Source organism: Elephas maximus, chromosome 17, assembly GCF_024166365.1.
Source record: "Elephas maximus indicus isolate mEleMax1 chromosome 17, mEleMax1 primary haplotype, whole genome shotgun sequence".
Lineage (NCBI taxonomy): Eukaryota > Metazoa > Chordata > Mammalia > Proboscidea > Elephantidae > Elephas > Elephas maximus.
Window position 1 is genome coordinate 62,262,243 of NC_064835.1, and position 24,716 is coordinate 62,286,958.

General features: G+C 36.9%; 1 protein-coding gene across 4 annotated transcripts in view; it reads right to left on the reverse strand.

The window, feature by feature from the left end:
• The window catches only part of ALMS1 (ALMS1 centrosome and basal body associated protein), a 187,270-nt gene that overhangs the window by 27,795 nt on the left and 134,759 nt on the right, over window positions 1-24,716 (reverse strand). For 3 of the 4 annotated variants that reach the window (XM_049856194.1, XM_049856193.1, XM_049856195.1), the window contains one exon: window positions 15,634-16,796. The exons of the other annotated variant lie outside the window; for it this stretch is intronic. In XM_049856194.1, coding sequence (XP_049712151.1) covers window positions 15,634-16,796 — 1,163 coding nt within the window. The remainder of the gene's footprint in view (window positions 1-15,633; window positions 16,797-24,716) is intronic. 4 annotated transcript variants of the gene reach the window in all.

The window sequence follows — 24,716 nt, forward strand, 5'->3', positions numbered from 1 at the left end:
TAGAGTCCCATCTCTGATAATACATTAAAATTGTAAATTGTTAAATAGCAACAATAAAACAAACTATGAAAATAGAAAAAAACTTCCCTAAAATTTCTTGGGTCAAACATGAAAACCAAAGCTACAATTATAGAATATTTAGAAGGTATTACTAATAAAAATACCACAGCTCAAAATCTACTGGATATAAGCACCTGGTTTCTGCTTGAGGATTTAGAGAGCTGAATAAAGCATTGTTCCCATCCTTACAACAACAACAAAGTTCATGACTTTTCTTGAAGCCATCAGAAAGCTGGGGTCACAAAGCAACAAAATGGCTCAAAATCTAAGGAGAGACAGGTTTCTGCAGGGAGAGATGACAGGCAGAGGCAAGCACCAGACTTCTTGGAGGAGTTCAGCTAGGTTGGAGACTTGGCTAAGTGGTAGATGCCCAGTGTGCACTGGTGAGAGTGTGAAGCCCATGGAGGCTACAGAAATTTGGTGAGTTCACACCCATTTCCAGCCTGTTTCTACATGAAGTTCATCAGGAAAAAGACTGAAGAGATTTAAGAAAGTGTTCATTATGGTGCAGACCTCAGAAAGAGGAACAGTAGCTGTTGTGGGAATGACACAAAACTCTTATCTGGGAGGGATATCCATCCACACAGGCACCAAAAACCTAGCAAAAACTCAGAATCAGCCTCATAATGGAACTCTGAAAGGTGGTCAAAGATTTACGACAACCAAGTGAATGCTTAATTAACCAGGAGAAAAGCCAGTGAAACAAGGTAGGAGAGTTTTGGTATTTTTACTTAGCTTTACCCTACCTCTCCCCCTGGCATGATGGTCTTGGAGACAGCAGCCTCTGTTCCCAGTGTGGGTATCTGGTCCTGGAGGCAGCAGAGATCTTGCTCCCAAAGAACTGTGTTTGTCTGCCTTGACCCATCTGAGGGTTCTATAGAAAGATTGATGCAAGGGGCCTGCCTGTGTTTCAACTAACCTGGTACTCTCTCAGGATGGAGAAGTGGCTTAAAAACCAAATGAACAAGCCGCTGCTGCTTGGAGTAAGAAAATAACAGTTGAGGCAAACAACAGAAATGCCCAAAGCTGGGGTGAAAAACAATGAGAATCTTGGGGAAGAAGGGTTTTGAAAATTTCCTCTGTATACTGAGAAACCACCACCCATCTTTCGGTTTGTCGTACTGTGGTGGTTTGCATGTTGCTCTGCTGCTGGAAGCTATGTCACCAGTATTTCAACCATGGCGGACAAGTTCGAGTGGAGCTTCCAGATTAAGATAAAGAAGAAATGCCTGGAAATCTACTTCTGAAAATGGGCCAATGATCATTTGGATCACAACAGAACACTGTCCAACTTGCTTGCTTTGGGTATGTCATCAGAAGGGATCATTCACTGGAGGAGGAAATCATGTTTGGTGAAGTAGAAGACCAACGAGGATGTGCAAGACCCTTGGTAAGATGGACTGGCATAAGAGCCACAACCATGGACTTGAACATGCTGATGATTCTGAGGATTATGCAGAACCAGGCACTGCTTCATTCAGTTGTACATAAGGTCACCATGACTTGATACCAGCTTGATGGCAGCTAACAACTACTACTAATACTAGGAAAACTAGAAAGCCATGTACATGCCCAGGACAGGACACAAGATCAGGAAAGGCCTGAAAAGACCATAAGCTTTCACCACTGGCTGATCTTTAGGCTCAGCACAAGCAGGAAGTGAAGGCTAAGGCAGAGCTCTAAATGGTCTGGTGAAGCACTGAAACTGTACCCCAACACAGATAATCTGCAAAGATCTGGAAGTTTTCCCCCCTCCCCCTCTGTTTTTTGGCTCTAGCCATTTAAGAAAATCTCTGTCAAACAAGCAGCTGACTACTAAGCTAAAAGAACAGCGACATCAGAGACTAACAAAGGTAGAGTCTTAAAAAAAAAAATTAGAAATTCACTAAACAAACAGCAAGCAATAACAACCCCGGGGAAGGGGAGGGTAAGAAATTGATTTTCAGAGTTATCACATTATAATATTAAAAATGTCCAGTTTTCAACAAAAAATTGCAGGACAAGCCAAAAACAAACAAACAAACAAAAAATACCCAAGAACATATGACCCATTCAGAGGAAAAAAGGAAACCAATGAAAACTGCCTTTTAGGATGCACAGACACTGGACTTACTAGACAAAGACTTTATATCAACTGTCTTAAACATGCTCAAAGAGCTCAGGGAAACCACACACAAGTAACAAAAGGCAACGGGAAAAATGAAGTCTCATCAAATAGAGACTATCAACAAAGAGAACTGACAAAAGGAAAACAAACAAATTCTGGAGTTGAAAAGTAAATTAAACTGAAATGAAAAATTCACTAGAGGGGATCTACAGCAGATTTGAGAACGCAGAAGAATGAATCAGTGAACTTGAACCTAAATCAAATGAAATTAACCAGTCTGAGTAAAAAGAAAAAAGACTGAAGAAAAATGAACAGAGCCTAAGAGACTTGTGGGACACCATCAAGTGTACAAACATAAGCATAACAGAAGTCCCAGTAGGAGAGAAGAGAAAGGAACAGAAAGAATATCTGAAGAAATAATGGCAGAAAACTCTAAATTTGATAAAGACATGAATCTAAACATCCAAGAAGCTCAACAAACTCCAGTAGGATAAACTCAAAGAAATCTACAATCAGACACATTATAATCAAACTGTCAAAAGCCAAAGAGAGAATCTTGAAAGCAGTAAGAACAAAGTGACTCATAATATAAGTGTCCCTCATGAAGACTATTAATTTCTTATAAAAAATCAAGGCAGTGGAATGATATAAAGTAAAAAGTGAAAAAAAAAAACTGTCAAATACAAAATCTATATCCAGCAAAATGAAGAAGAAACCAACAATTCTCAGATAAATAAAAGCTGAGGGAGTGTGTTACTAGTAGAAATGCTAAAGGGAGTCCTTCAAGCTGAAAGGAAAGGACACTAAACAATAACTCAAAGCCATATAAAGAAATAAAGAACACTGGTAAAGGTAACTACATAGTAAATATAAAACCTAGTGTTACTGTACTTCTGGTTTGTAACTCCTTTTTCGTACTATATAATTTAAAAGATAAATGTGTAAGATAATAAATCTGTAATACACACACTGTATAAAGATGTACTCTGTCACAGTAAGAATATAAAGGAGGAGGGATAGACATGTTTAAGAGAAGAGATTTTATATACTATTGAAGCTAAGTGGGTGTTATTTCTATCTAGGCTGTTATAAGCTTAATATGTTAATTGTAACCTACAAGGTAATCACTAAGAAAATAACTAAAAAATATACAGAAAATGAGATAAGAAGGGAATCAAAACGGTACACTACAAAAAAACCACAAAAGAATGTAGTACAGAGGAATTGAGGAACAATAACAAAAATAAGACATACAGACAGCAAAGAGCAAAATGGCAGAAGTAAGCTCTTCTTTATCAGTAATTACTTTAAATGTAAAGGAATTAAGTTTTCCAATTAAGAGGCAGAGATTGTCAGAAAAGATTAAAAAAACATGATCCATCCTTACGCTGTCTAAAAAAGATTTACTTTAGATCCAAAGACAAAGAGGCTGAAAGCAAGAGGAGAGAAAAAGATATTCCATCCAAACAGCAACCTTTATTGGGTTGATCTGCTTCCTCCCACAAGGTATGTTTAAGCGTTAACCCCCAGTACCTGTGAATGTGCCCTTATTTGAGAATAGTGCATATGCAGATGTAATTAGTTAACATGAGGTCACATTAGAGTACAGTAGGCTCTAATCCAGTATGAGTACTGTCTATATTAAAAGAGATAGGAGAAAGTGAAACTTAGAGGGAAGTTGGTCATGTGACAAAGGAGGCAGAGATTGAAGTAATGCTGCCACAAACCAAGGAATGCCTGCGGCTATCAGAAGTTGAAAAAGACAAGGCAGGATCTTTCCCTAAAGACTTTGGAGACAGCACGGAAGCTTACAACCTGAATTTAGACTTCTAACCTCCAGAACAATAATAGAATAAGTTTCTGTTATTTCAAGCCACTCCTTTTATGGCAATTTGTTACTGAAGCTCTAGAAAACTAGTACAGTAACCAAAAGGAAGCTGGACGGCTGTTAACAGGCAAAATAGATTTTGGGTTAAACAGTTATCAAAGACAAGGAAAGGCACATTATGTTTTGACAAAAAGATGAAGGCATCAAGAAGATATAATAATTATAAGCATATATGTACCTATCAACAGAGCCCCAAAACATATGAAACAAAAACTGACAGAATTGAAGAAAGAAATACACAGTTCTACAATAATAGTTGGAGAATTCAATATTCCACTTTCGAAATGGATAGAACAACTAAACAGAAGACCAACAAGGAAACAGAGGACTTGAATAACATTATAAACCTACCAGACATATACAGAACAATTCACCCCACAGCAGCAGAATACATATTCTTCTAAAGTACACATGATAAATCCTCCAGGAGAGACCACACGGTAGGCCATAAAATAAGTCACAATAAATTTAGAAGAACTGAAACCAAAGTATGTTCTGTGGCCATAATGAAATGAAATTATAAATCAAGAGAAGCAAATATGAAAAATTCACATGTATGTGGAAATGAAACAAACAATACATTGTTAAACAACCAATGATGAAAGAAGTCATAAGGGGAACCAGAAAATATTTGAAGCAAATGAAAAAGAAACAAAATATACAAAAACTTACAGTATGCCATAAAAGCAGCACTGAGATGGAAATTTATAGCTAAAAATGTCTACACTGTAAAAGAAGAATGAGTTCAATTTAATAACTCTACACTTTAAGAAACAGAAAAAGAGCAAACTAAACTCAAAGCAGACCAAAGGAAGGAAACAATAAATATTAGAGTGGAGATAAACAAAATAGACACTAGAAAAACAATACAGTCAACAGAATCAAAAGCTGGTTCATTTGAAAGATTAACAAAACTGACAATTTTTTTAAACTCGGAATAAAAGAGAGATGACTCTTATTACTAAAAGTAGGGACACTGTTGGGTGGGGGACACTTTAAAGAAACAAAAAGTATTATATGAGAATATTATGAACAATTATTGCATGCCAATAATTTAGACAACCTAGATGAAATTAATAAACTCCTAGAAACACAAACTGCTAAATTTGGCCCAAGAATAGAAAATCCTAACAGAACTACAGCAAGTAAAGAGATTGAAGTAGTTATTTTAAAACTTCCCAAAGAAAAGCCCAGAAGCTGATGAATTCATTGGTGAATTCTACCAAACATTTAGAGAAGAATTAATACCAATCCTTCCTCAATTCTTCCAAAAAAACAGAAGAGGAGGAAATACTTCCTAACTCATTCTATAAGGCCAGTATTACCTGGATACCAAAACCAGACAAAGACACCACAAGAAAACTACTTAATACCCCTTATGAATACAGATGCAAAAGTCCTCAACAAAATACTAGCAAACCAAATCGAGCAGCGTATGAAAAAGACTACACATCATGTCCAAGTGGGATTTATTCCAGGAATGTAAGGGTAGTTCAATGTATGGATATGATTCAATGTAATGTACTACGTTAATAGAATAAAGGGTAAAAACAGATGATCATCTCAATAGATGCAGGAAAAGCATATGGCAAAAATCCAAAACCCTTGCATGGTAAAGAAACTCAGCAAACTAGGAATAGGAGGTAAGTTCCTCAACATGATAAAGGGCATCTAGGAAAAATCAACAGCAGATGACATGATCTTACATATAGAAAATCCTAAGGAATCTACCAAAAAACTGTTAGAGCTGATAAATGAACTCAGCAAAGTTGCAGGATACAAGATCAACACATAAAAATAAGCTAAAGCTAAAAAATGCTAGCAATGAACAATTGCAAATAAAACTAAGAAAACAATTTCATTTATAACAGCACTAAAAAGAATAAAACAGAAATAAATTTAACCACAGAGGTATAAGACTTGTACACTGAAAGCTACAAAACTGAAAGAAATGGAAAGGCATTCTGTGTTCACAGATTGGAAGACTGATAAGACGACAATGCCCCCCAAAGTGATCTACAGATTAAATGCAATTTCTACCTGAATCCAATGGCCCTTTTTTGCAGAAATAGGTAAGCCAATCCTAAAATTCATATGAAATTGCAGTGAACAGCCAAAATAATCTCAAAAAAGAACAAAGTAGGAAAATTCATACTTCTCAATTTTCAAACTTGCTAAGAAGCTACAGTAATTGAGACAATGTGGTATTAGCATGAAGATAGACATGAAGACCAATGGAACAGAACTGTGAGCCCAGAAATAAACCCAAAATAAGCCCAGAGCCTAACTGCTTTTTGACAAGAGTACCAAGTCCACATAATGGGGAGAGAATAATCTCTTCAACAAAAGGTGCTAGGGCAAGTGAGTATCCACATGAAAAGAATGAAGTTTGAGCCTTATATCAGACTGTATATAAAAATTAACTCAAAATGAATCAAAGAGCTAAAACTATAAAAGTCTTAGAAGAAAATATAGGGGGAAATTTTCATTACTTTGGATTGGGCAATGGATTCTAAAATATTATAACAAAAGTACAAGCAACAAGGAAAAAACAGATAAATTGTACTTCATCAAAATTAAAAGCTTTTGTGCATCAAAGGGCAGTATCAAGAGAATCAAAGACAACCAAATGAATGGGAGACATATTTGCCAATTATGTAACTTGTAAGGGTTTTACAATATCCAGAATATATGAAGAACTATTCCAACTTAATGACAAAAAGACAACTCAAAAAGTGGATGAAAGACTTGAATAGATGTTACTCCAAAAAAGATACACAAATGGTCAATAAGCACGTGACAAAATGCTTGACATCATTATCCATCAGAGAAATGCAAATAGAAAACCACAATAAGATACTAGTTCACATCCACTAGGATGACCATAATCAGGAAAAACAAACAAACTAAAAAAAAAAAAACCCAAACAAACAAAACCCCAACAAATAACAAGTGTCGGTGAATGGGGAGAAATTGGAACCCTCATCCACTGCTGGTGGGATGTAAAATGGTGTAACTGCTGTGGAAATCAGTTTGGAGGTATCTCAAAGAGTTAAACACAGAATTATCATATGACCCAGCAAAATACACTCCTAGGTATATGAGGGTAAGTCATAAAGTATTGCTACTAGGGTGCCAGTTCATACATGCACAGGTTTATTCCAAACAAAATGCATTTTAACATGTCTCTGCGATCAGTAGATGGCTGCAGACAAATTCTCTCAGTAAAGTCTTGTGAGAGTGCCTTAAAAAAAAAAAAAAAGGATACATTTTGTCCACAGAAAAAAATAATTTGGCAGTCAGGGCTAATATCAAATTTTTAACAAAACTCAAGTGGACATCTTCCCAAATCATTGACGCTTTGCAACAAGTTTATGGGAATGCTACTCCACATTAAACAACAGTTTTTAGATGGATCAAGTGTTTAAAGGAAAGTTGGGAATACCTCAAAGATAAGCCAAGAGGGGGAAGACCACTCAGAATGTTATGGCAACTGTTTTTTGGGATTCCAAAGCAGTAATCTTGACAGATTTTCTTGAAGGACACAAGACGACCACAGGGGCTTATTATGAAAATGTTTTAAGAAAAATGAAAATTGATGAGAGTAAGACCAGGAAAGTTGTGCCAAGAAAATCTGTTCCATCATGACAATGCACCTGCTCATTCTTCGAGGGTAGCAATGGCTGTCCTATGAGAATTTCGTTGGGAAACCTTACCCCATCCATCCTACAGCCCTGATCTTGCCCCTGCGGACTTCTTTTTGTTCCCAAAACTCAAACAACATATGGAAAGAATATGATTTGAGTCCCTCGAGGATGCCAAAACTGCCATTTTGACATGGTGTAAATTGAAGGGTGTGGAATTCTTCGAGGAAGAGTTAGAGGAGTGGGAACACTGCCTTCAGAAGTGTATAGACCTAGATGGACAATATGTTGAGAAACAACAGCTTCGCGTTTTGATATTTTTGTTTAATAGAGTTTTCTATGATTTTGCAGCAATACTTTTAAACTTACCCTCATATACTCTCAAAATTGAAAACAAGTGTTTAAACAAAAACTTGTACACAAACGATCGTAGTAGCACTACTCACGATAGGCAAAAGGGCAGAACCAACCACATGTTTATCAACAGATGAATGGATAGACAAAATATGGTATATGCATACGACGGAATATCACTTAGCCATAAAAAGGAGTGAAGTACTGGTAATGTGCTACGATGTGGATGAAGCCTTGAAAACATAATGCTAAGGGAAAGAGCCAGATTCTATTTACATGAAATAACCAGAATAGGCAAATCCTTAGAGATGGCAGATTAGCGGTTGTCAGGCTAGGTATAAAGGGTGATGAGGAGTGGCTCCTTATTAGGTGCAAGTTTTCCTTTTGGGGTCATGAAAAAGTTCTGTAATTAGCTGGTGCTGCTAGTTGCACAACATTGTGAATGTACTTAATTGTATACTTCAAAATGGTTAAAATGGTAAATTTTATGTCATATTTATCTTATCTCACAAGCAAAAAAAAAAACCTCTACGTAAGATTCTTTCTCCCTACGTCACATATGGAACAAAAGTCTTATTTGAGGGGGAAAGAGCAATACTCACCCTGAGGACACTGCTGAAAATCCATTGCAGATGAGTAGAGGGTTAGGGGGGAAAGCCCTTTCTTCTTGGAAGAGGGAAAGGAATATATATGCAAGGCCCAGAACTACAGCTTGGCGAGAAGCAGAAGCACCGAGAAGGGATAAGACCCCAGGACATGGTACCGGCCTAGGGTCAAAGCTTAATCAGAACAACAAAGAACGGCACTCCCTCTACTTCCTGGCCAGGTTAGCAAGCATGAAGTAACAACAGAATCCTGCTGAGAGACGTAGGAGAGAGACAAAAGTGGAATGACCCTTTCTGAGGTACAGCAACCAGGCAAACCTAATGCTGAGGGTGAAGCAGACTGGCAAACCTGCACTCATTCAAACACAAGGTATTCTTAGAGGAATTTGAAGCCTGTGGTATGCTGAACCTGTTGCCGTCAAGTCAATCCCAACGTATAGTCAAACTACAGGGCAGAGTAGAACTACCCCACAGGGTTTCCGAGGAGCAGCTGGTGGATTTGAGCTGCCGGCCTTTTGGTTAGCAGCCGAGTTCTTAGCCAAGTGTTTAAGACTATGACTGCTAACTAAAAGGTCGGCAGTTCAAACACACCAGCCGCTCCTTAGAAACCCTATGGGGACAGTTCTACTCTGTCCTATAGGGGTGCTATGAGTCATAATCAACTCAATGGCAACAGGAATGGTGAACTGAAGGCAAGCATTGCATCAACAAACCTCATATGCAACCAACCTGTAACTAGATTAGTTCAAACCCCTAAAGGTTTAGAAGAAGGAAAGGCATGCCCATTTCCAGGCATAAAAACCATTTATCTCAGTCTATACTGTCCTACCCCAAATATCTGGTTTTTAACACAAAAATTACAAAAGAACAAGATGCTCCCAAGAGACACACCATTACGAGATCCAGACTCATATATGATACACGTTAGAAGTAACTAACAGGGGTATTTAAAATAACTGTGATTAATATTAGAAGTTTTAATGCAATCAGTGGACAACATGTAAGATCAGATGGGTAATTTCAGCAGATAGAAATTATAAGAAAGCAGTAAACGGAAACGCTAGAAATGTAAAATACAGTAACAAAAATGAAGAATTTCCTCCCATTGGCTCAACACAGACAAGCAAAGAATCAGTAAATTTGAAGATAGATCAATAGCAATCACTCAAATTGAAACACAAATAAGTGAGAAAAAAATGGATAGAACAGTCAAGAGCTGCAGGACAACATCAAATGGTCTAACACGCGCATAGTTGGAACCTCAGGAGAAAAGAGAACAGGACGGAAGAAATACTGGCCTAGAATTTTCCAAAATTAATGACAGACACCAAACCACAGATGCAAAAAGCCAAAAAAAATACCAAGAGGATAAATTCTATCCCCCTTGAACCCACAAGAAAGCATACTCAAACTGCTCAAAACAAAAGACGAGGAGAAAATCTTGAATATAGCCAGAGAAATCAGGGGTCCCTGGGTGGTTCGGTTTTTTTTTTTTTTGGGTGGTATAAGGAAACCCTGGTGGTACAGTGGTTAACTGTTACGGCTGCTAGCCAAAAGGTCGGCATTTCAAATCCACCAGGTGCTCCTTGGAAACTCTATGAGGCAGTTCTACCCTGTCCTATAGGGTCGCTATGTGCCGGACTCGACTTGGCGGCAATGGGTTTGGTTTTAGTTTTGGGTGGTATAAATGATTAGCATGCTCGGCTACCAATCAAAAGGTTCAAGTCTATCCAGAGACAACTTGGAAGAAAGGCCTGATTTCTGAAAAATCAGTCACTGCAAACCCTACGGAGCATAGCTGTACTCTGACACACATGGGGTTGCCATGAGCTGCAATAGACTTGACAGCAAGTGGGTAATAAATAGGGGAAAAAATAAAAATGATGGCAGGCTTCTTGACAAAAAACCATGCAGTGACATCTTTAAAGTGCTAAAAGGAAAAAAAAAATTATTGCAGCCAACCTAATCTAAAATGTTAAAGAAAACCTGCATCTACTCAAAGAAATGCAGAGCACTGGATACAGGATAAATGAAGATAAAGTACAATTCATTTTTCCCCCTAATGTTTTAATTGCTATAAAAGATAACTGTCTAAAACAAAAATAGTAGCACTGTATTATGTTTTTATGACAAAAGTAAAATAGACGTCTGACTAGAATAAAGAATGGGAGGGAGAAACTGGGAACATACAGTTGTAGAGCCCTTACACTCCCAGTAAAGTGGTATATTATTTGAAAGTAGACTGTAATTAAAGATGTACAAATAAAGGTATTTGTAAATCCCAAGATGACTAAATAAATACAAAAGGTATAAATAATAAACCAACAAAGGAGAAAAAACAAAACAATAAATACTGCTCAATTAACCCATGAGAAGCCAGAAAAAAGAACAGAAAACATTTAGTGGATATAGCTGTACTCACAGGAAAATTCATGGCTTTTGTTACTAGGTAACAAAATACGAAAATAAATGATTCATGCATTCAATTCAAGAATAAGATAATCAAAGAAAGATAAGCCAGATATTAATGAATTAGAAAATAAAATACTAATACAAATAATACATCTAAGAGTGGCTCTTAAGAAAAATAAAATGTCAACCATTAGATGGCTTATTTGGTGACAGTGTGGTAGCAGTGCAACAAGTAGAAATACATGAAATTAGGAATGAATGAGTAACTAGATATAGAGAAATAAATTCAAAAGGATTAAAAAAAATGTTTTGCAAACCATATGTTAAAAGTTTAAAACCTGGATTAAATGGATAATTTTCTGGGAAAATATAACTTATCAATATTGACCTAAGAAAATGTTAAACGTGGAGCTACCATATGACCCAACAATTCCACTCCCAGAGAATTCCATTCCTAAGTGAAAACGTGTCTACACAGAAATTTGTACACCAATGTTCACAGCACTATTCACAGTAGCCGAAAAGTGGAAAACAACTCAAATATGTAACTGATGAATAGATGAAGTGTGGTATAACCATATAACGGAATATTATCGAGCTATAAATAGGAGTGAAACAGGGGTGAACCTTAAAAAACATTATGCTAAGTAAAAGAAGCCAGTGACAAAAGACCACAATATATGATTTCACTTAAAGGAAACATTCAGAATATGCAATCCAGAGACAAAGTAAACTGGGGGTTCCCTAGGGCTTGGAGGGTTGGGAGAAAATGAGGAGTGATTGCTAATGGGTATAGGATTTCTTTTTGAGGTTATGAAAATGTTCCAAAGTTGTGGTGACGGTTGAACTCTGAATATACTAAAAACCATTTAATTGTATACTTCAAATGAGTGAATTATATGGCATATAACTATATCTCAACTAGTTGTTCACTGAAGCATTTATAACAAAAAACTAAAAATAATATGAATATTTTTAATCCATTGGGAACTGGTTAAGTAATTCATGAGATAGCCATTCAACGGAATGCTATGTAGCAGTTAAAAAAACGAGGTAAATGTATAGGTACGATCATAGAAAAGCAGTCAAAATAAAATGTTAAATAAAAAGAGCCAAGTTGTAGAATATGATCCCACAAGGTTGCAAACACATAAAAAAAAAAAAACATCTATAATTGCTATTTTCAGGCAGTAGAATTCAGGATGACCACACATCCTGGTATGCCTGCGATACTTTCAGTTTATGCCTTTGTCCTGTCATAACTTTTAATTGCAACTCCTTTCACTCTCAAGTATTCCAATTTAGATGATAAATTTATATGGTCAGTAAATATTAGGGCTTTCCTTGCTGCTTTAAAAAAATTTGTACCAGTAATTCACAAGGTATGTGCTTCAATTTTGGAACCGGGAAAACTACACATCTCAATGTATTAAAAAACAAAACAAACACAAGTAGAGTGTTAGTCTTAAAACAGGGTGGGACACGAGCTTGTGTCAGACTTCTCACTGGGCCCTGAAGACACTCACTATGCATTTCTGCGCCTTTGTTTACACTGTTCCTTTAGTCTAGACTGTCAACTTCCCATGTTTTTCACAGTTCCTGCTCCTTTATATCTACATTCAAACATACCCATTTATGAACACTTCCTCAATCTCCAATCTACTAAAAAGAACTAATCACAGCTTCCTCACCCGTATTCCCACAGTAGTTTGTTCATACCTTCATTACAACCCTTATCCTAAGGCATCTGTCTCCCTAGCTAGATTGGGAGTTTCCTGAGAGTGGGAACCATTCATTTATCCACCTGCCTAGTACACAGAAGGGTGCCTTGTACATAGGAAACAATAAATGTGTGTTAAATGAATAAAACTCTTTGTTTCATTTACTTTCTTATCAACTCAGTATTTATTTAAATTGGGTCCTGAACTCCCAAAGCTCTTGAAATAATTTATATCAGCTCTTGGCATCAAATCCCTCTTTCTACTACTATGTAACTACCTGTACCATTTAAAACTCACTCTATTCTTCTTTAACTAGTTCTGTAGGTTTATCTCCATTATCTTCTTTACTCATACTTCTTAAGAAAAGCCTCCTGGATACCTGATGGTATGGGTTAAAATGCTTTTGTGCTTAGAAATACACCACTTCCAAATTTTACTATGACTGACAATGTCATTTTCATATCTGAATAAAGAATGCAGACTGGTCCTTGGCAACTTGCTGTTTACAAAGAGCCCATGCTTTACTACTACTGCAAAATTCAGTAGTCTTGTTTCCCAATAAATCAGATGATACTGAAGACAACCAGGATGTGTGTTTTTCTTTCTTTCTTTTTTTTTTTTTTTACCTTATGCCCCTATCACTTGATACTTGTCGGGGATGCTGAATACACACCCTCCACAAATTTACCTAACTGCCCTATTCCCATCCCTAGCTATAAAGGATAGAAGTATAAATATTCTCTTATGTGTGCATGCCATGATTTTATCATCAAGGATTAGCAGTGATCTTTATAGACAACTCATAGCAACCCTATAGGAGAGAACAGAACTGCCCCATAGGGTTTCCAAGGAGCGGCTTGTGGATTCGAACTGCCGATCTTTCAGTTAATACTATGCCGCCAGGAATCCACTTGATGGCAACCAGTTTGGTTTTGCTTTATAGAGACAACTGGCTCTCCTACCCAGTTAATAACTGAAAAAGAACTATTTTTCAAACCTAAACTAAAAAAAAAAATAGTTTTTTTAAGCTAATTAATTTAGGTAGACACATTAAAATTTTAACAGTTTTACAAGTAATAATCTTAAACAGTAAATTAAGTGCAACTAATTTATATTGCAAAATTGATCACGAAGTTAAACTGCAAAAGTTAGATGCTACTTGGGTGCTTTCCTGAGGCTTATTTTATGGCTAAGATGAGTGTCTGAAGTATTTCTAGAGACAAACTAATAGTAGCCAAACTTCAAACACATTACCTCCAGAAGAAAATCCTGATTCTACACTTGGATGCTTCCTGGGCCATCTGCGGACACAGGTGGAGTGGCCTTCTATTTAAGCATCTATCTTGAAAAGAACTCTCAATTTCAAAATATCAACCCTACTCTCAACTCTAATGGATACAGATATTTTGCATTCCAGGCACTTGCCACTGTCATTTAATACTCATCAAAAGCTTGACTGTGAGAAATAGTACTCATGGTAAATTGTTTAAACATCTCATTCTTTTCCTCTAGGCCAGTTGTCTCCAAATTTTTTTCACTAAGCAATCCTACTGACAAAGTATTTTTGAGCACAAATTGCCAAAACAGGTATTTATTTATAAATTGTTACTACTGTACTCATGTATTCTACAACACTAAAATACAAATTTTAAAAGGTTGAGAAAAATGAAATACTAATATTTTTCTTTTAACCCTCCGATGGATCATTTTGCAAGCATCCCTCCTTGGACAGCACTCCTACAGGCACTCTAAGTTTTATCCTTGGGTGAAGGCAACCGTGTGTAGTTGTTGATCGCCCGAGAACTGCCTTTACTGAACTCCTGAAGCTAAGGAATGTCGTAATAGCCTCATGAGGGTCGTTACTGAACCTCCTGTAAGGCTGGTGTTGAGGACTCTTGTTAAACTTCAGTGCCTTCTCTACAAGGACAGATGAGAGAAACATCTCTTAGGTTTTAGTACCAGAAATATCTGTAATGCTTTTGAAAATTTGTTCTGTTTTTATATCACCAACTCACACGCAGTTGTGTTGCTAGGTGCCATTGAGTCAATTTCGACTCATAGCAACCTCGTGTGACCAAGCAGAACTGCCCCACAGATTTTTCTAGGCTGTGCGCTTTCTGGGGGCAGATCGCCAGGTCTTTCCCCTGTGGAGCCACTGGGTGGGTTCAAACCACCAACCTCAGGTAAGTGATCACAAAATTCTAGCAGCATGAACTGCTGGAAAACACAAAGCAAAATTTGTGGCTCAGTTCTAGCAAGAATATCCGCAAGGTATATTTATCTCCCCTTTGGTTCAACTCGTTTTTCCATCACTCACAATTCTTTATTTATTTTTTAAATCATGTTGTAGCTCACTCATGGCTTCATTTGAATTTTCTATTATTCCCAGTTCTTCACCTACTTTTTAAAAAATTTTATTGTATAATTTATATATGTATCTGTGTGTATATAAGTGTGTGTCTGTGTTTTAAAAGTACTTCAAATATCTCTTGAAAGACAGGGAAAAACGAATAAACAAACAAACAAAAAACAAGCAATAAATAGGATAGAATGGAGGTCATGCTAAACTTGAAGCTCCCCTGTGGCAGAGCTCTACTGTGCAAACTCTGAAGCATCTAGCAGCAAAGCCCTTCATCCAAAGGGTAATTCGAAAGTGGGTGTTGATGAAAAGAATGACAACTCACAATGGCGCTGTACTACACTTTCTCACTCTTTTCCAGTTGGTAAGAAATGTTATAGTGAGGAAAGGGCAATTGGCTTCTTTTCACCTGTGTGCAAAGCTTAACTAAAAAGTCCGTGAAAAAGGCGGTCACACTGCCAGATGGAATTTGTAGCCATGTACCTGGATGTTTTTCCTCCCGGTGTGCTCAGCAGTCACGTGGAAATGACCTGTGTTCACCGCTTTCTTGCTCTGCTTCCACCGCTTCTCAAGGCATCTCCTTTGTTGGCTGGTGACAGTGCTATACAATTTAATTCGCCTGGGCGACAAACATACTCTTTCGTGGCCAAAAGCTTGAACCAGTCGGGCAGTGTCAATGGTGGAAATGGAGCTGCTCCTCTCTTGCGTGGCCACCTCTTTATCTGTTTGGGTCAGATACTCTGACTCCATAGGAGAAGTGGTGGTGGAAAAGATGTTGGTGGTGGTATCTGTGAACAGCTCACTCTCTGAGGGTCGAGAATCTGAAGAAGTGTTACTTACAGGATTAAAACCTGCCTGCTTTCTTAGAATATATTTATTAAATTTAATATGCTCAAATTTAATCTGATTGGGCTCCTCAGCTTGATGAGCAGAAAGTACGTCGGGTTTTTTGAGATCTCCTATGTTTTTGTGGCATTTCTCTAAGCCTTTGTATCTCTTCTTTTTCTGAAGTTTGTTTTTCTGCTGTTGCTGTCTACTGCTCCACTCCTTAACACCTCGTTCCTCTCTGCTATCATCATGTGTACTTTCTGAGGCCTGGAGACAATGTGTGATGGGATTCTGAAGAAGTTTAGCCAAACGATCAAGTCGCTCCACCAAGGACAGTTCTTTCCTGTCACCAAACTCAGGAGGTTTCTGTTGTCTCTGTCGCTCCTGATACCTGTTCCAGAGTTCATTCAAACTCACTGTGCCCTGAGTTGTTGGCTCTGGGCTGGCCTTATGGTCCCTTTTTACATCATTTATTTGTCTGTTACATTTTAGGTGATCTCTAGCCTGACTTTTAGTTGTATGCATCACGTCTTTATTTTCCAAATTCACATTGATACGAAGGCTCTCTATTCTGGTATAATCCATCTTAGTCTTGTCCACAGTTGGATAAGGAGGAGAAAGACAAGAGAGTTCTTTATGTTTGTCTGGGTGATGCTGAAAGACATCTTTCCAAGAATGCCTCATAAAAACACCCCTTCCCAAGGATTCATGGCAAAAATCTTGCTCATTTGGTAGGTGCACTGGATGATGAAAGTAAAACTGGGCTGACCTGAAGACAGAATGGGTAGTATTTTCAAATTCTGAATGACATCTGGATTCTAAAAGGAGAAAAAAAAAAAAAAACTTTTTAAGATCTTTCAAACATGTTTGCATTCCCTTTAGAAATACTACTCATACTTGGTTCCTCAGCAACAGAACAAAAGGTGAAGGAAAGCACAGCTTATAGACACTTCCAGAGAATTCGTGGCCTGCACAAATGTTTCATGCCCGTGCTCGACAGCTAGAAAGCATGGTAAAAGTTTGAGGGATTCTGGGTCAAAAGACCTGGATTCTGGGCAGGACTCTGTCCCTGACTGGCTCTGTGACCTCAAAGAAGGCACCTCATAAAAGCAGCTACTCTGTGGTCGCTGTCTGCTCTGTGCATACTATGAGATGTGCTCTATATCCGTTTTTTTCTTTTCTTAATTTAATCCTGGTGAAACTGAGGAATAGTTATTGTCAACTGCATTTGTGGCTAAGAAACCCTGAGACCATTTTCATCAGCAGCAATTAAGTAAAAAAAAAAAAAAAAAAAAATTAAGTAGATGGGATTAAAAACCAAACAACTCTTTATATGTTTAAGAGCCTTTTAAAATTCCTTTTCTGTAAACCATCTTCATTTTTGGACAGTCATTACTCTACACCAAAAGGGCATTTTTAGATGTAGTAACATCTTATAATTATCTAATTGTAGACTCTAATATGGGATCAATACACTTTTTGGAGTTCCACGTCACGTGCAGAAACATATGACATAGACATGCAATAAAATGCCACTTATAACTATGGAATCCTTTTCACAGAACACTGCAGGTTATTGGTAACCAGAGTTTTCATTCAATCCTCTGGGACTTTCTATGGTAATTGCTTCGGAGTACAGTGGGATACATAGGATCAGCTTGCTCTGTTCCCCAAAGTACATAAGACTCTATACAATTTTATAATTATCTAGCGACATTTAAAAATTGGAAGGTTTTGGGCAGCTTTACCCAAGTACTTGAGATGGCAGCTACTGTATTAAATAAATAAATACAAACAAATATGTAATTACAAAATTGTGTTAAGGGCTATGAAGGGCAAAACCAAAATGCCGTGAGAATAGTAGTTGGAGAAGGTCTCTCTGAGGCTGAAATGTGAAGTAAAAACGAGAGCTAAACCAGAAAGACGGCAGGTGAAGAGCATTCAGGGAAGCGGGATCATCATGTGTGAAGGCCCTGTGGCAATCCCACCACCTCTGCAATCCACCTGCATCTACTCCCTTTTCAGATACAGGGGCATAGCTGCCCCTCCTCCTTCCTTTAAAGGACAGTCTCCACTGGTGCTCAGGAGCCCAACTCAGCTTCCTTTCAAGGTCGTGGTTCCTTTCCCTTTCATCTCTCTCTTACATCTTCAGCCTCTCCCTCTTTATTGGACAATTTCTAATAGCTTTCAAGCTACTGTCTTTAAAGCCTACTATCATCCTGCAATAACTTGTATCAGTTGTCTCATATTTCACCAGTACTTTTTTTTGTTGAGTTTCCAGTTGCCTTTTTATTTCTTGTGTGATTTACTTTTATCACATCTTCAATTTTTTCAAAAGTTTCAGTCACACCAGCTGTCTGGAAGAAATCCCTGTTTTATTCCTGGAGTCCTCTAACCTTCTGCCCCAATCTGAATGTGCTGTACTCTAAACTTGATGCAGAGCTGTCATACTGAGTCTTGCCTTCACCACTCTACTTTGGTTAGACTCACTGTTTTCTGGATCCTATGTTTTTCTTTTTTGGATTTTTACCTTCATTCACTGGAGCATATCTCCTGAATGACACATTTCCAATGACACAGTACACATTTCCAAGAATGACTATTTTGCCCTCATACTTATTTGTATTGCATATTTCACTGGGTATAGCTTCAAAATTACTGCTAAGAAATTTAAAGATCTTGGTCTACTCTTTTCTAGCATCTACTATTGCTGATGAGATGCTTGATGCAAATTTCCTTATAAATGATCTCCATTTTCTTGTTGGAAGACCTTTTATTCATAATAATGTGACCCCCCCCCCCATTTATTCTGCAGAGCATTCAGTATCCATAAACACTGTCATCAAGTCGACAGACTCGTAGCAACCCTGTGGGACAGAGCAGAACTGTCCCATGGGGTTTCCAAGGCTATAAATCTTCACAGAAGCAGACTACCACATCCTTCTTCTGTGGAGCCACTGGGTGGGTTCAAACCACTGATCTTTTGGTTAGCAGCCAGGATTCACATCTCTTTTTAGGGCTAGAAAATTATCTGGTATTATTTCTTTGATAATTTCTTCTCTTTCATCTTCTCTATTTTCTTTTTCTGATACTCCTCTTAGAAAAATGCTGGATCTCCTAAAATGGTTCTCTGTATTACTTTTTATTTTTCTTGTCTCTTGGTCATTTTATTCTATGATCTGGGTTATTTTCTTTATTTTATCTTCACTCATCTACAACAAAATATACATTCTTTTCCATGCACATGTAACACTCTCTAGGATAGATCATATGCTAGGCCATATAACAAACTTCAATAAGTTTAAAGACTGAAATCATGCGAAGTATGTTCTCCAGCTACAATGGAATGAAATTACAAATCAACAGCAGAAAAAAAAATTGGAAAACTCATAAATATGTGGAAATTAAATAACACACTCCTAAAGAGCAAAAAAGTAAAAAAATAAATAAAATTTTTTTTTTTTTTTAAAGAGCCTCAGAAGCCCTGGTGGACAGTTAAGAGCTATTCTGCTAACCAAAAGAATGGCAGTTCAAGTCTACCAGCCACTCCTTGGAAACTTTATGGGGCAGTTCTACTCTGCCCTATAGGGTCGCTATGAGTTGGAATCGACTTGATGGCAACAGTTTAAACAGCCAACGGGTAAAAGTGGAAATCTCAAAATACACTGAGGTGAGTGAAAATGAAGACACAATACCAAAACTTATGGGATACAGAAAAAACAGCTTAGAGAATTTATTGCTGTAAGAATGAGGAAAGATCTCAATAACCTAGCTTTCTACCTTAAGGGTGTGTGAAATGAACAAACTAAATCTAAAACAAGCAGAAAGAAGGAAATAACAATTACAATGAAATTAATGAAATAAAGAATATAAAAGCAATAGAAAAAAATCAATAAAGCCAAAAGTTGTTATTTTGAAAAAAATCAACAAAAGTGACAAACCTTTGGCTAGGCTGACCAAGAAAAAAAAAGAAAGACTCAAATTGCTAGAATCAGAAATGAAACAGAAAACATTACTACTGACCTTACAGAAATAAAAAGGATTATAAGAAAATAACAATTAACAACTGGATGCCAACAAATTAGGTAACTTAGAAGAAATGAACAAATTCCTAGAAAGACACAAACTACTGAAACTGACTCAAGAAAAAACAGAAAATCTGAATAGGCTATAACAAATGAAGACATTGAATTAGTAATAAAAAAACTACCCACAAAGAAAATCCCAAACCCAGGTGGCTTCACTACTGAATTCTACCAAACATTTAAAAGAAAATACCAATTATACATAAACTCTTCCAAAAACTAGGAGGGAACACTTGCAAAGTCACTTTATGAGGCCAGCATTACCCTGACACCAAAACCAGGCAAGGACACCACAAGAAAAGAAAATTACAGACCAGTAGCTCTAATGAAAGGAGCCCTAGCGGTGCAATGGTTAAGCACTTGGCCACAAACTGAAAGGTTGGCAGTTCTAACCCACCAGTTGCTCCACATGAGAAAAAACCTAGCAATCTGCTTCCATACAGATTACAGCCTAGGAAACCCTATGGGGGCAATTCTACTTTGTCCTATAGGGTTTCTATGAGTCACAATTAACTCCATGGCCCACAACAATCTCTGATGAAGATGGTTGCAAAAATCCTCATAAAAACACTACCAAACTGAATCCAGCAGCGTATGAAAAGGCTTATACACCATAAGCAAGTAGAATTTATCCCAAGAATGTAAAGTTGATTCAACATCCGAAAATCATTTAATGTAATACATCACAATATCAATAAAATAAAAACTCAAAATCACATGGTGATCTCAATAGACGCAGAAAAAGCATCTGACAAAATCTAACACCCTTTCCTGATAAAAACACCCAAGAAACTGGGAATAGATGGAAACTTCCTCAACATGACACAGGCAGTCCCCGAAAAATGCACAGCTAACATCATAAGGAGCCACAGTGGCACAGCAGTTAAGCATTTGGCTGCTAACTGAAGGTTGACAGTTCAAATTCATCAGCCACTTTGAGGCAGAAAGATGTGGCAGTCTGTGTCCATAAACATTACAGCCTTGGAAACCCTATGGGGCAGTTCTTCTGTCCTACAGGGTTACTACGAGTTGCAATCAAGTTGACGGCAATGGGTAAAATCATAATGAGTGGTGAAAGACTATAAGTTTTCCCCTCAAGATAAAGAACAAAGCAAGAGATCCACTCACACCATATCTGTTCAGAATTGTACTGAATGTTCTAGCCAGGGCAGTTGGGCAAGAAAAAGAAATAAAAGAGATCCTGATTGGAAAAATCAATTGTATTTCTATAAAAAAAAAAAAAATACATATATAGTATTTTTTTTTTTTTTTTTTTTTTTTATATACTAGCAATAAACAACCCAAAATGAAATTAAGAAAACAATTCTACTTACATTAGCATAAAAATAAATAGGAATAAATTTAACGAAGTACAAAACTTATACTCTGAAAGCTACAACACACTGTTGAAAGAAATTAAAAAGTGAATGAATAAATGAATGGAACAATACCTATGTTCATGAATCAGAAGACTCAATATTGTGAAGATGGCAATAGTTCCCAAACTGATCTACAAATTCAACAAAATCCCAAACAGATTCCCAGCTGAGTTTTTGGTAGAAATTGCCAAGTTGATTCTAAAATTCATATGCAATTGCAAGGGACTCAGAGTAGTCAAAACAATCTTGAAAACGAACAAAGTCTGAGGACACACACTTTCCAATTTCAAAGCTTACGACAAAGCAACAGTAATCAAGGCAGTGTGGTACTGGAACAAGGATACAGAATGTAGATCAATGAAACAATTCAGAGTCCACAAATAAACCCATACACCCAGATAAAATGATTTCTGAGAAGGATGTCAAGAAAATTCAGTAATAAAAAGACAAACCACCCAATTAGAAATGGGCAAAGGATCTGAATAGACATTTCTTCAAGGAAGATATATAAATGACCAATTAAAAAACGTGAAAAGGTGCTTAACATCATTAGTCATCAGAGAAATGCAAATCAAAACCACTAGCTAAATAATAAACTGGCTTACAAAATAAAGAATATCACCTGTGAGTACTGTACTCTTTTAAAAAAATCATCTATGTGAGACCATACAGTCAACAACTACTTTAAAACAAAGATGAAGAGGTAAGGTGGCAGGCAAACTAGATTACTGGAAACAAGAACAACCAGAATAGAAATAATGAGAATGTTTTTGGATTGTGAAGAATGTAACCAATGTCACTGAACAATTTGTGCAGAAATTGTTGAGAGGGAACCTAATCTGCTATGTAAACTTGCACCGAAAACACAATAAAATATTATTAAAAAACAAAAAACTACATTGAGATGCCACCCCAGACCAACTAGGATCCCTAGAATCAAAATGGCAGATCATGTTGGTGAGGATGTGGAGAAACCGGAACCCACATACTACTGGTGGTAATGCATAATCACACAAATGCTGGGGAAAACAGTCTGCCAGTTCCTCAAACGATTAAACAGGGTTACCATATGCACCAGCAATTCTACTCCTAGGAATACACCAAAGAGAAATGAAAACATATGTTCACACATAAACTTATACATGAATATTTATAACAGCATTATTCATAATAGCCAAAAACTAAAAACAATTCAACAGTCCAACAACTGATGAGTAGACAAGATGTGGTTTTATGGAATATTATTCAGCCATAAAAAGCAATGAAGTATGACACGTGCTATAACTTGGATGAACCTTGAAAATACCATGCTAAGTGAAAAAAGCCAGTCACAAAGGTTTACATATTATACAGTTCCATTCATATTAAAGTCCACAATAGGGAACTCTATAAAGTAGACTATTGATCGCTTAGGGTTTGGGGAGGTTGAGGGTAAAGAGAGGTAATAGCTAAAGGGTATGGGTTTCTTTATAAGGTAATGAAAATTTTCTTAAATTGACTGTGGCAATGGGTGCACATATCTGTGAATAAACTAAAAAATTACCTTAAATGGGTGGATTTTATGGTATGTGAATTATACTTACATAAAGCTGTCTAAAAAAATATCCTATGTACACTGAAATTTTTGTGTGTTTCGAAGCGTACAGACTTTCACATGTATCTACTAGATCAATCATAATACTTGGATTATCCCAGATAGTTTTTAACTTTTTTTTTTAATCCCATCTATATGGTCTACCATGAGCTAAGTATTTTCAAGCTCCTTACTATTCTACTTCGCATTTTCTTCTTAAAGATCCCCTATGGCTTTCTGTTAGTTTACGGTCTGTTTTGTTCCTACCCTCCCACCCACTCCAAGCAAATTCCCACGTCCTCTTTCCTCCTAAGCACTGTACTGCATTTTCTATCTAACAATATATCTTAAAGACTGTTTTCATATCTGTCCATATTTTTATTCTATTTTAAGGCAACAGAGGCTTTCTTAACGATGGAGTTCCCCAGTTTTTGTTTCATGTATTTTTATGCCAAGGTATTTGATGCTTAAAGATTGATGAGTTAAAGCCCGATTGTGCATTGCGAATTGGTATGAAAGCATCCCTCTTTAACTCCTGCAAGTCCCTATCTGTGGGAATCATCTCAATGGCCACTGGTGTGGGTTTTATATTAACATCCTGCCCGTGTCCCTAGCTTTCCTTTTACTTTTAACCTTTCTGAGTCATTTTACCTTCAATGTGTCTGGTATAGAGCATGGAACTGAGCTTGTTTTTCAATCAAATCCAAGTTTTTTTAATTTTATTAAATAGGTGAATTTCTCCCATTTATGTTTATCCATATATAGTCTTACACGCTCTCTGTCTCACTGTATTTTTCTTCTGTTAAACATTTACTTTGTTTTCTTTATTCCTCGCTCTACACCCATGTTTGCCATTGCTCTTTTTCTAAGTATTTTGGATGTTTTGTAATTTGTTTTTAACTCTTTTAGAGGTAATCTTTATAATTTTAAATGCTGTACTTACACATCTCAGGCATCTGCCAGTCTGTTGTACTGTGGTGGTCTACATTGCTGTGATGCTGGAAGCTATGCCACTGACCTTTCAAAAATCAGCAGGGTCACCCATGGTGGACAGGTTTTAGTTGAGCTTCTAGACTAAGACAGACTAAGAAACTGGCAGTCTACTTCTGAAAAAATTAGCCAGGGAAAACTTATGATAACTTATGGAAAGTTGTATGATATACTGTCGGAAGATGAGCCCCCAAAATACCACTGGAGAAGAGCTCCCTCTTCAAAGCAGAGTTGACTTTAATGATGTGGCTGGAGTAAAGCTTTTGGGACCTTCACTTGCTGATGTGGCATGACTCAAAGTGAGAATAAACAGCTGCAAACATCCATTAATAATAGAAACGTGGAATATACGAATTATGAATCTGGGAAAATTAGAAATTGTCAAAAATGAAATGGAACACATAGGCATTATTGAGTGGAAATGAACTAGTATTGGTCATTCTCAATCAGACAATCATATGGTCTACTATGCCGGGAATGACAAATTGAAAAGGAATGGCATTGTATTCACCGTCAAAAAGAACATTTCAAGATTTCAAGACCTATCCTGAAGTACAAGTTGTCAGTGATAGGATAATATCCATATGCATACAAGGAAGACCAGTTAATACCACTATTATCCAAATTTACATACCAACCACCAATGCCAAAAATGAGAAAACTGAAGATTTTTACCAACTTCTGCAGTCTGAAATTGATCAAACATGCAAT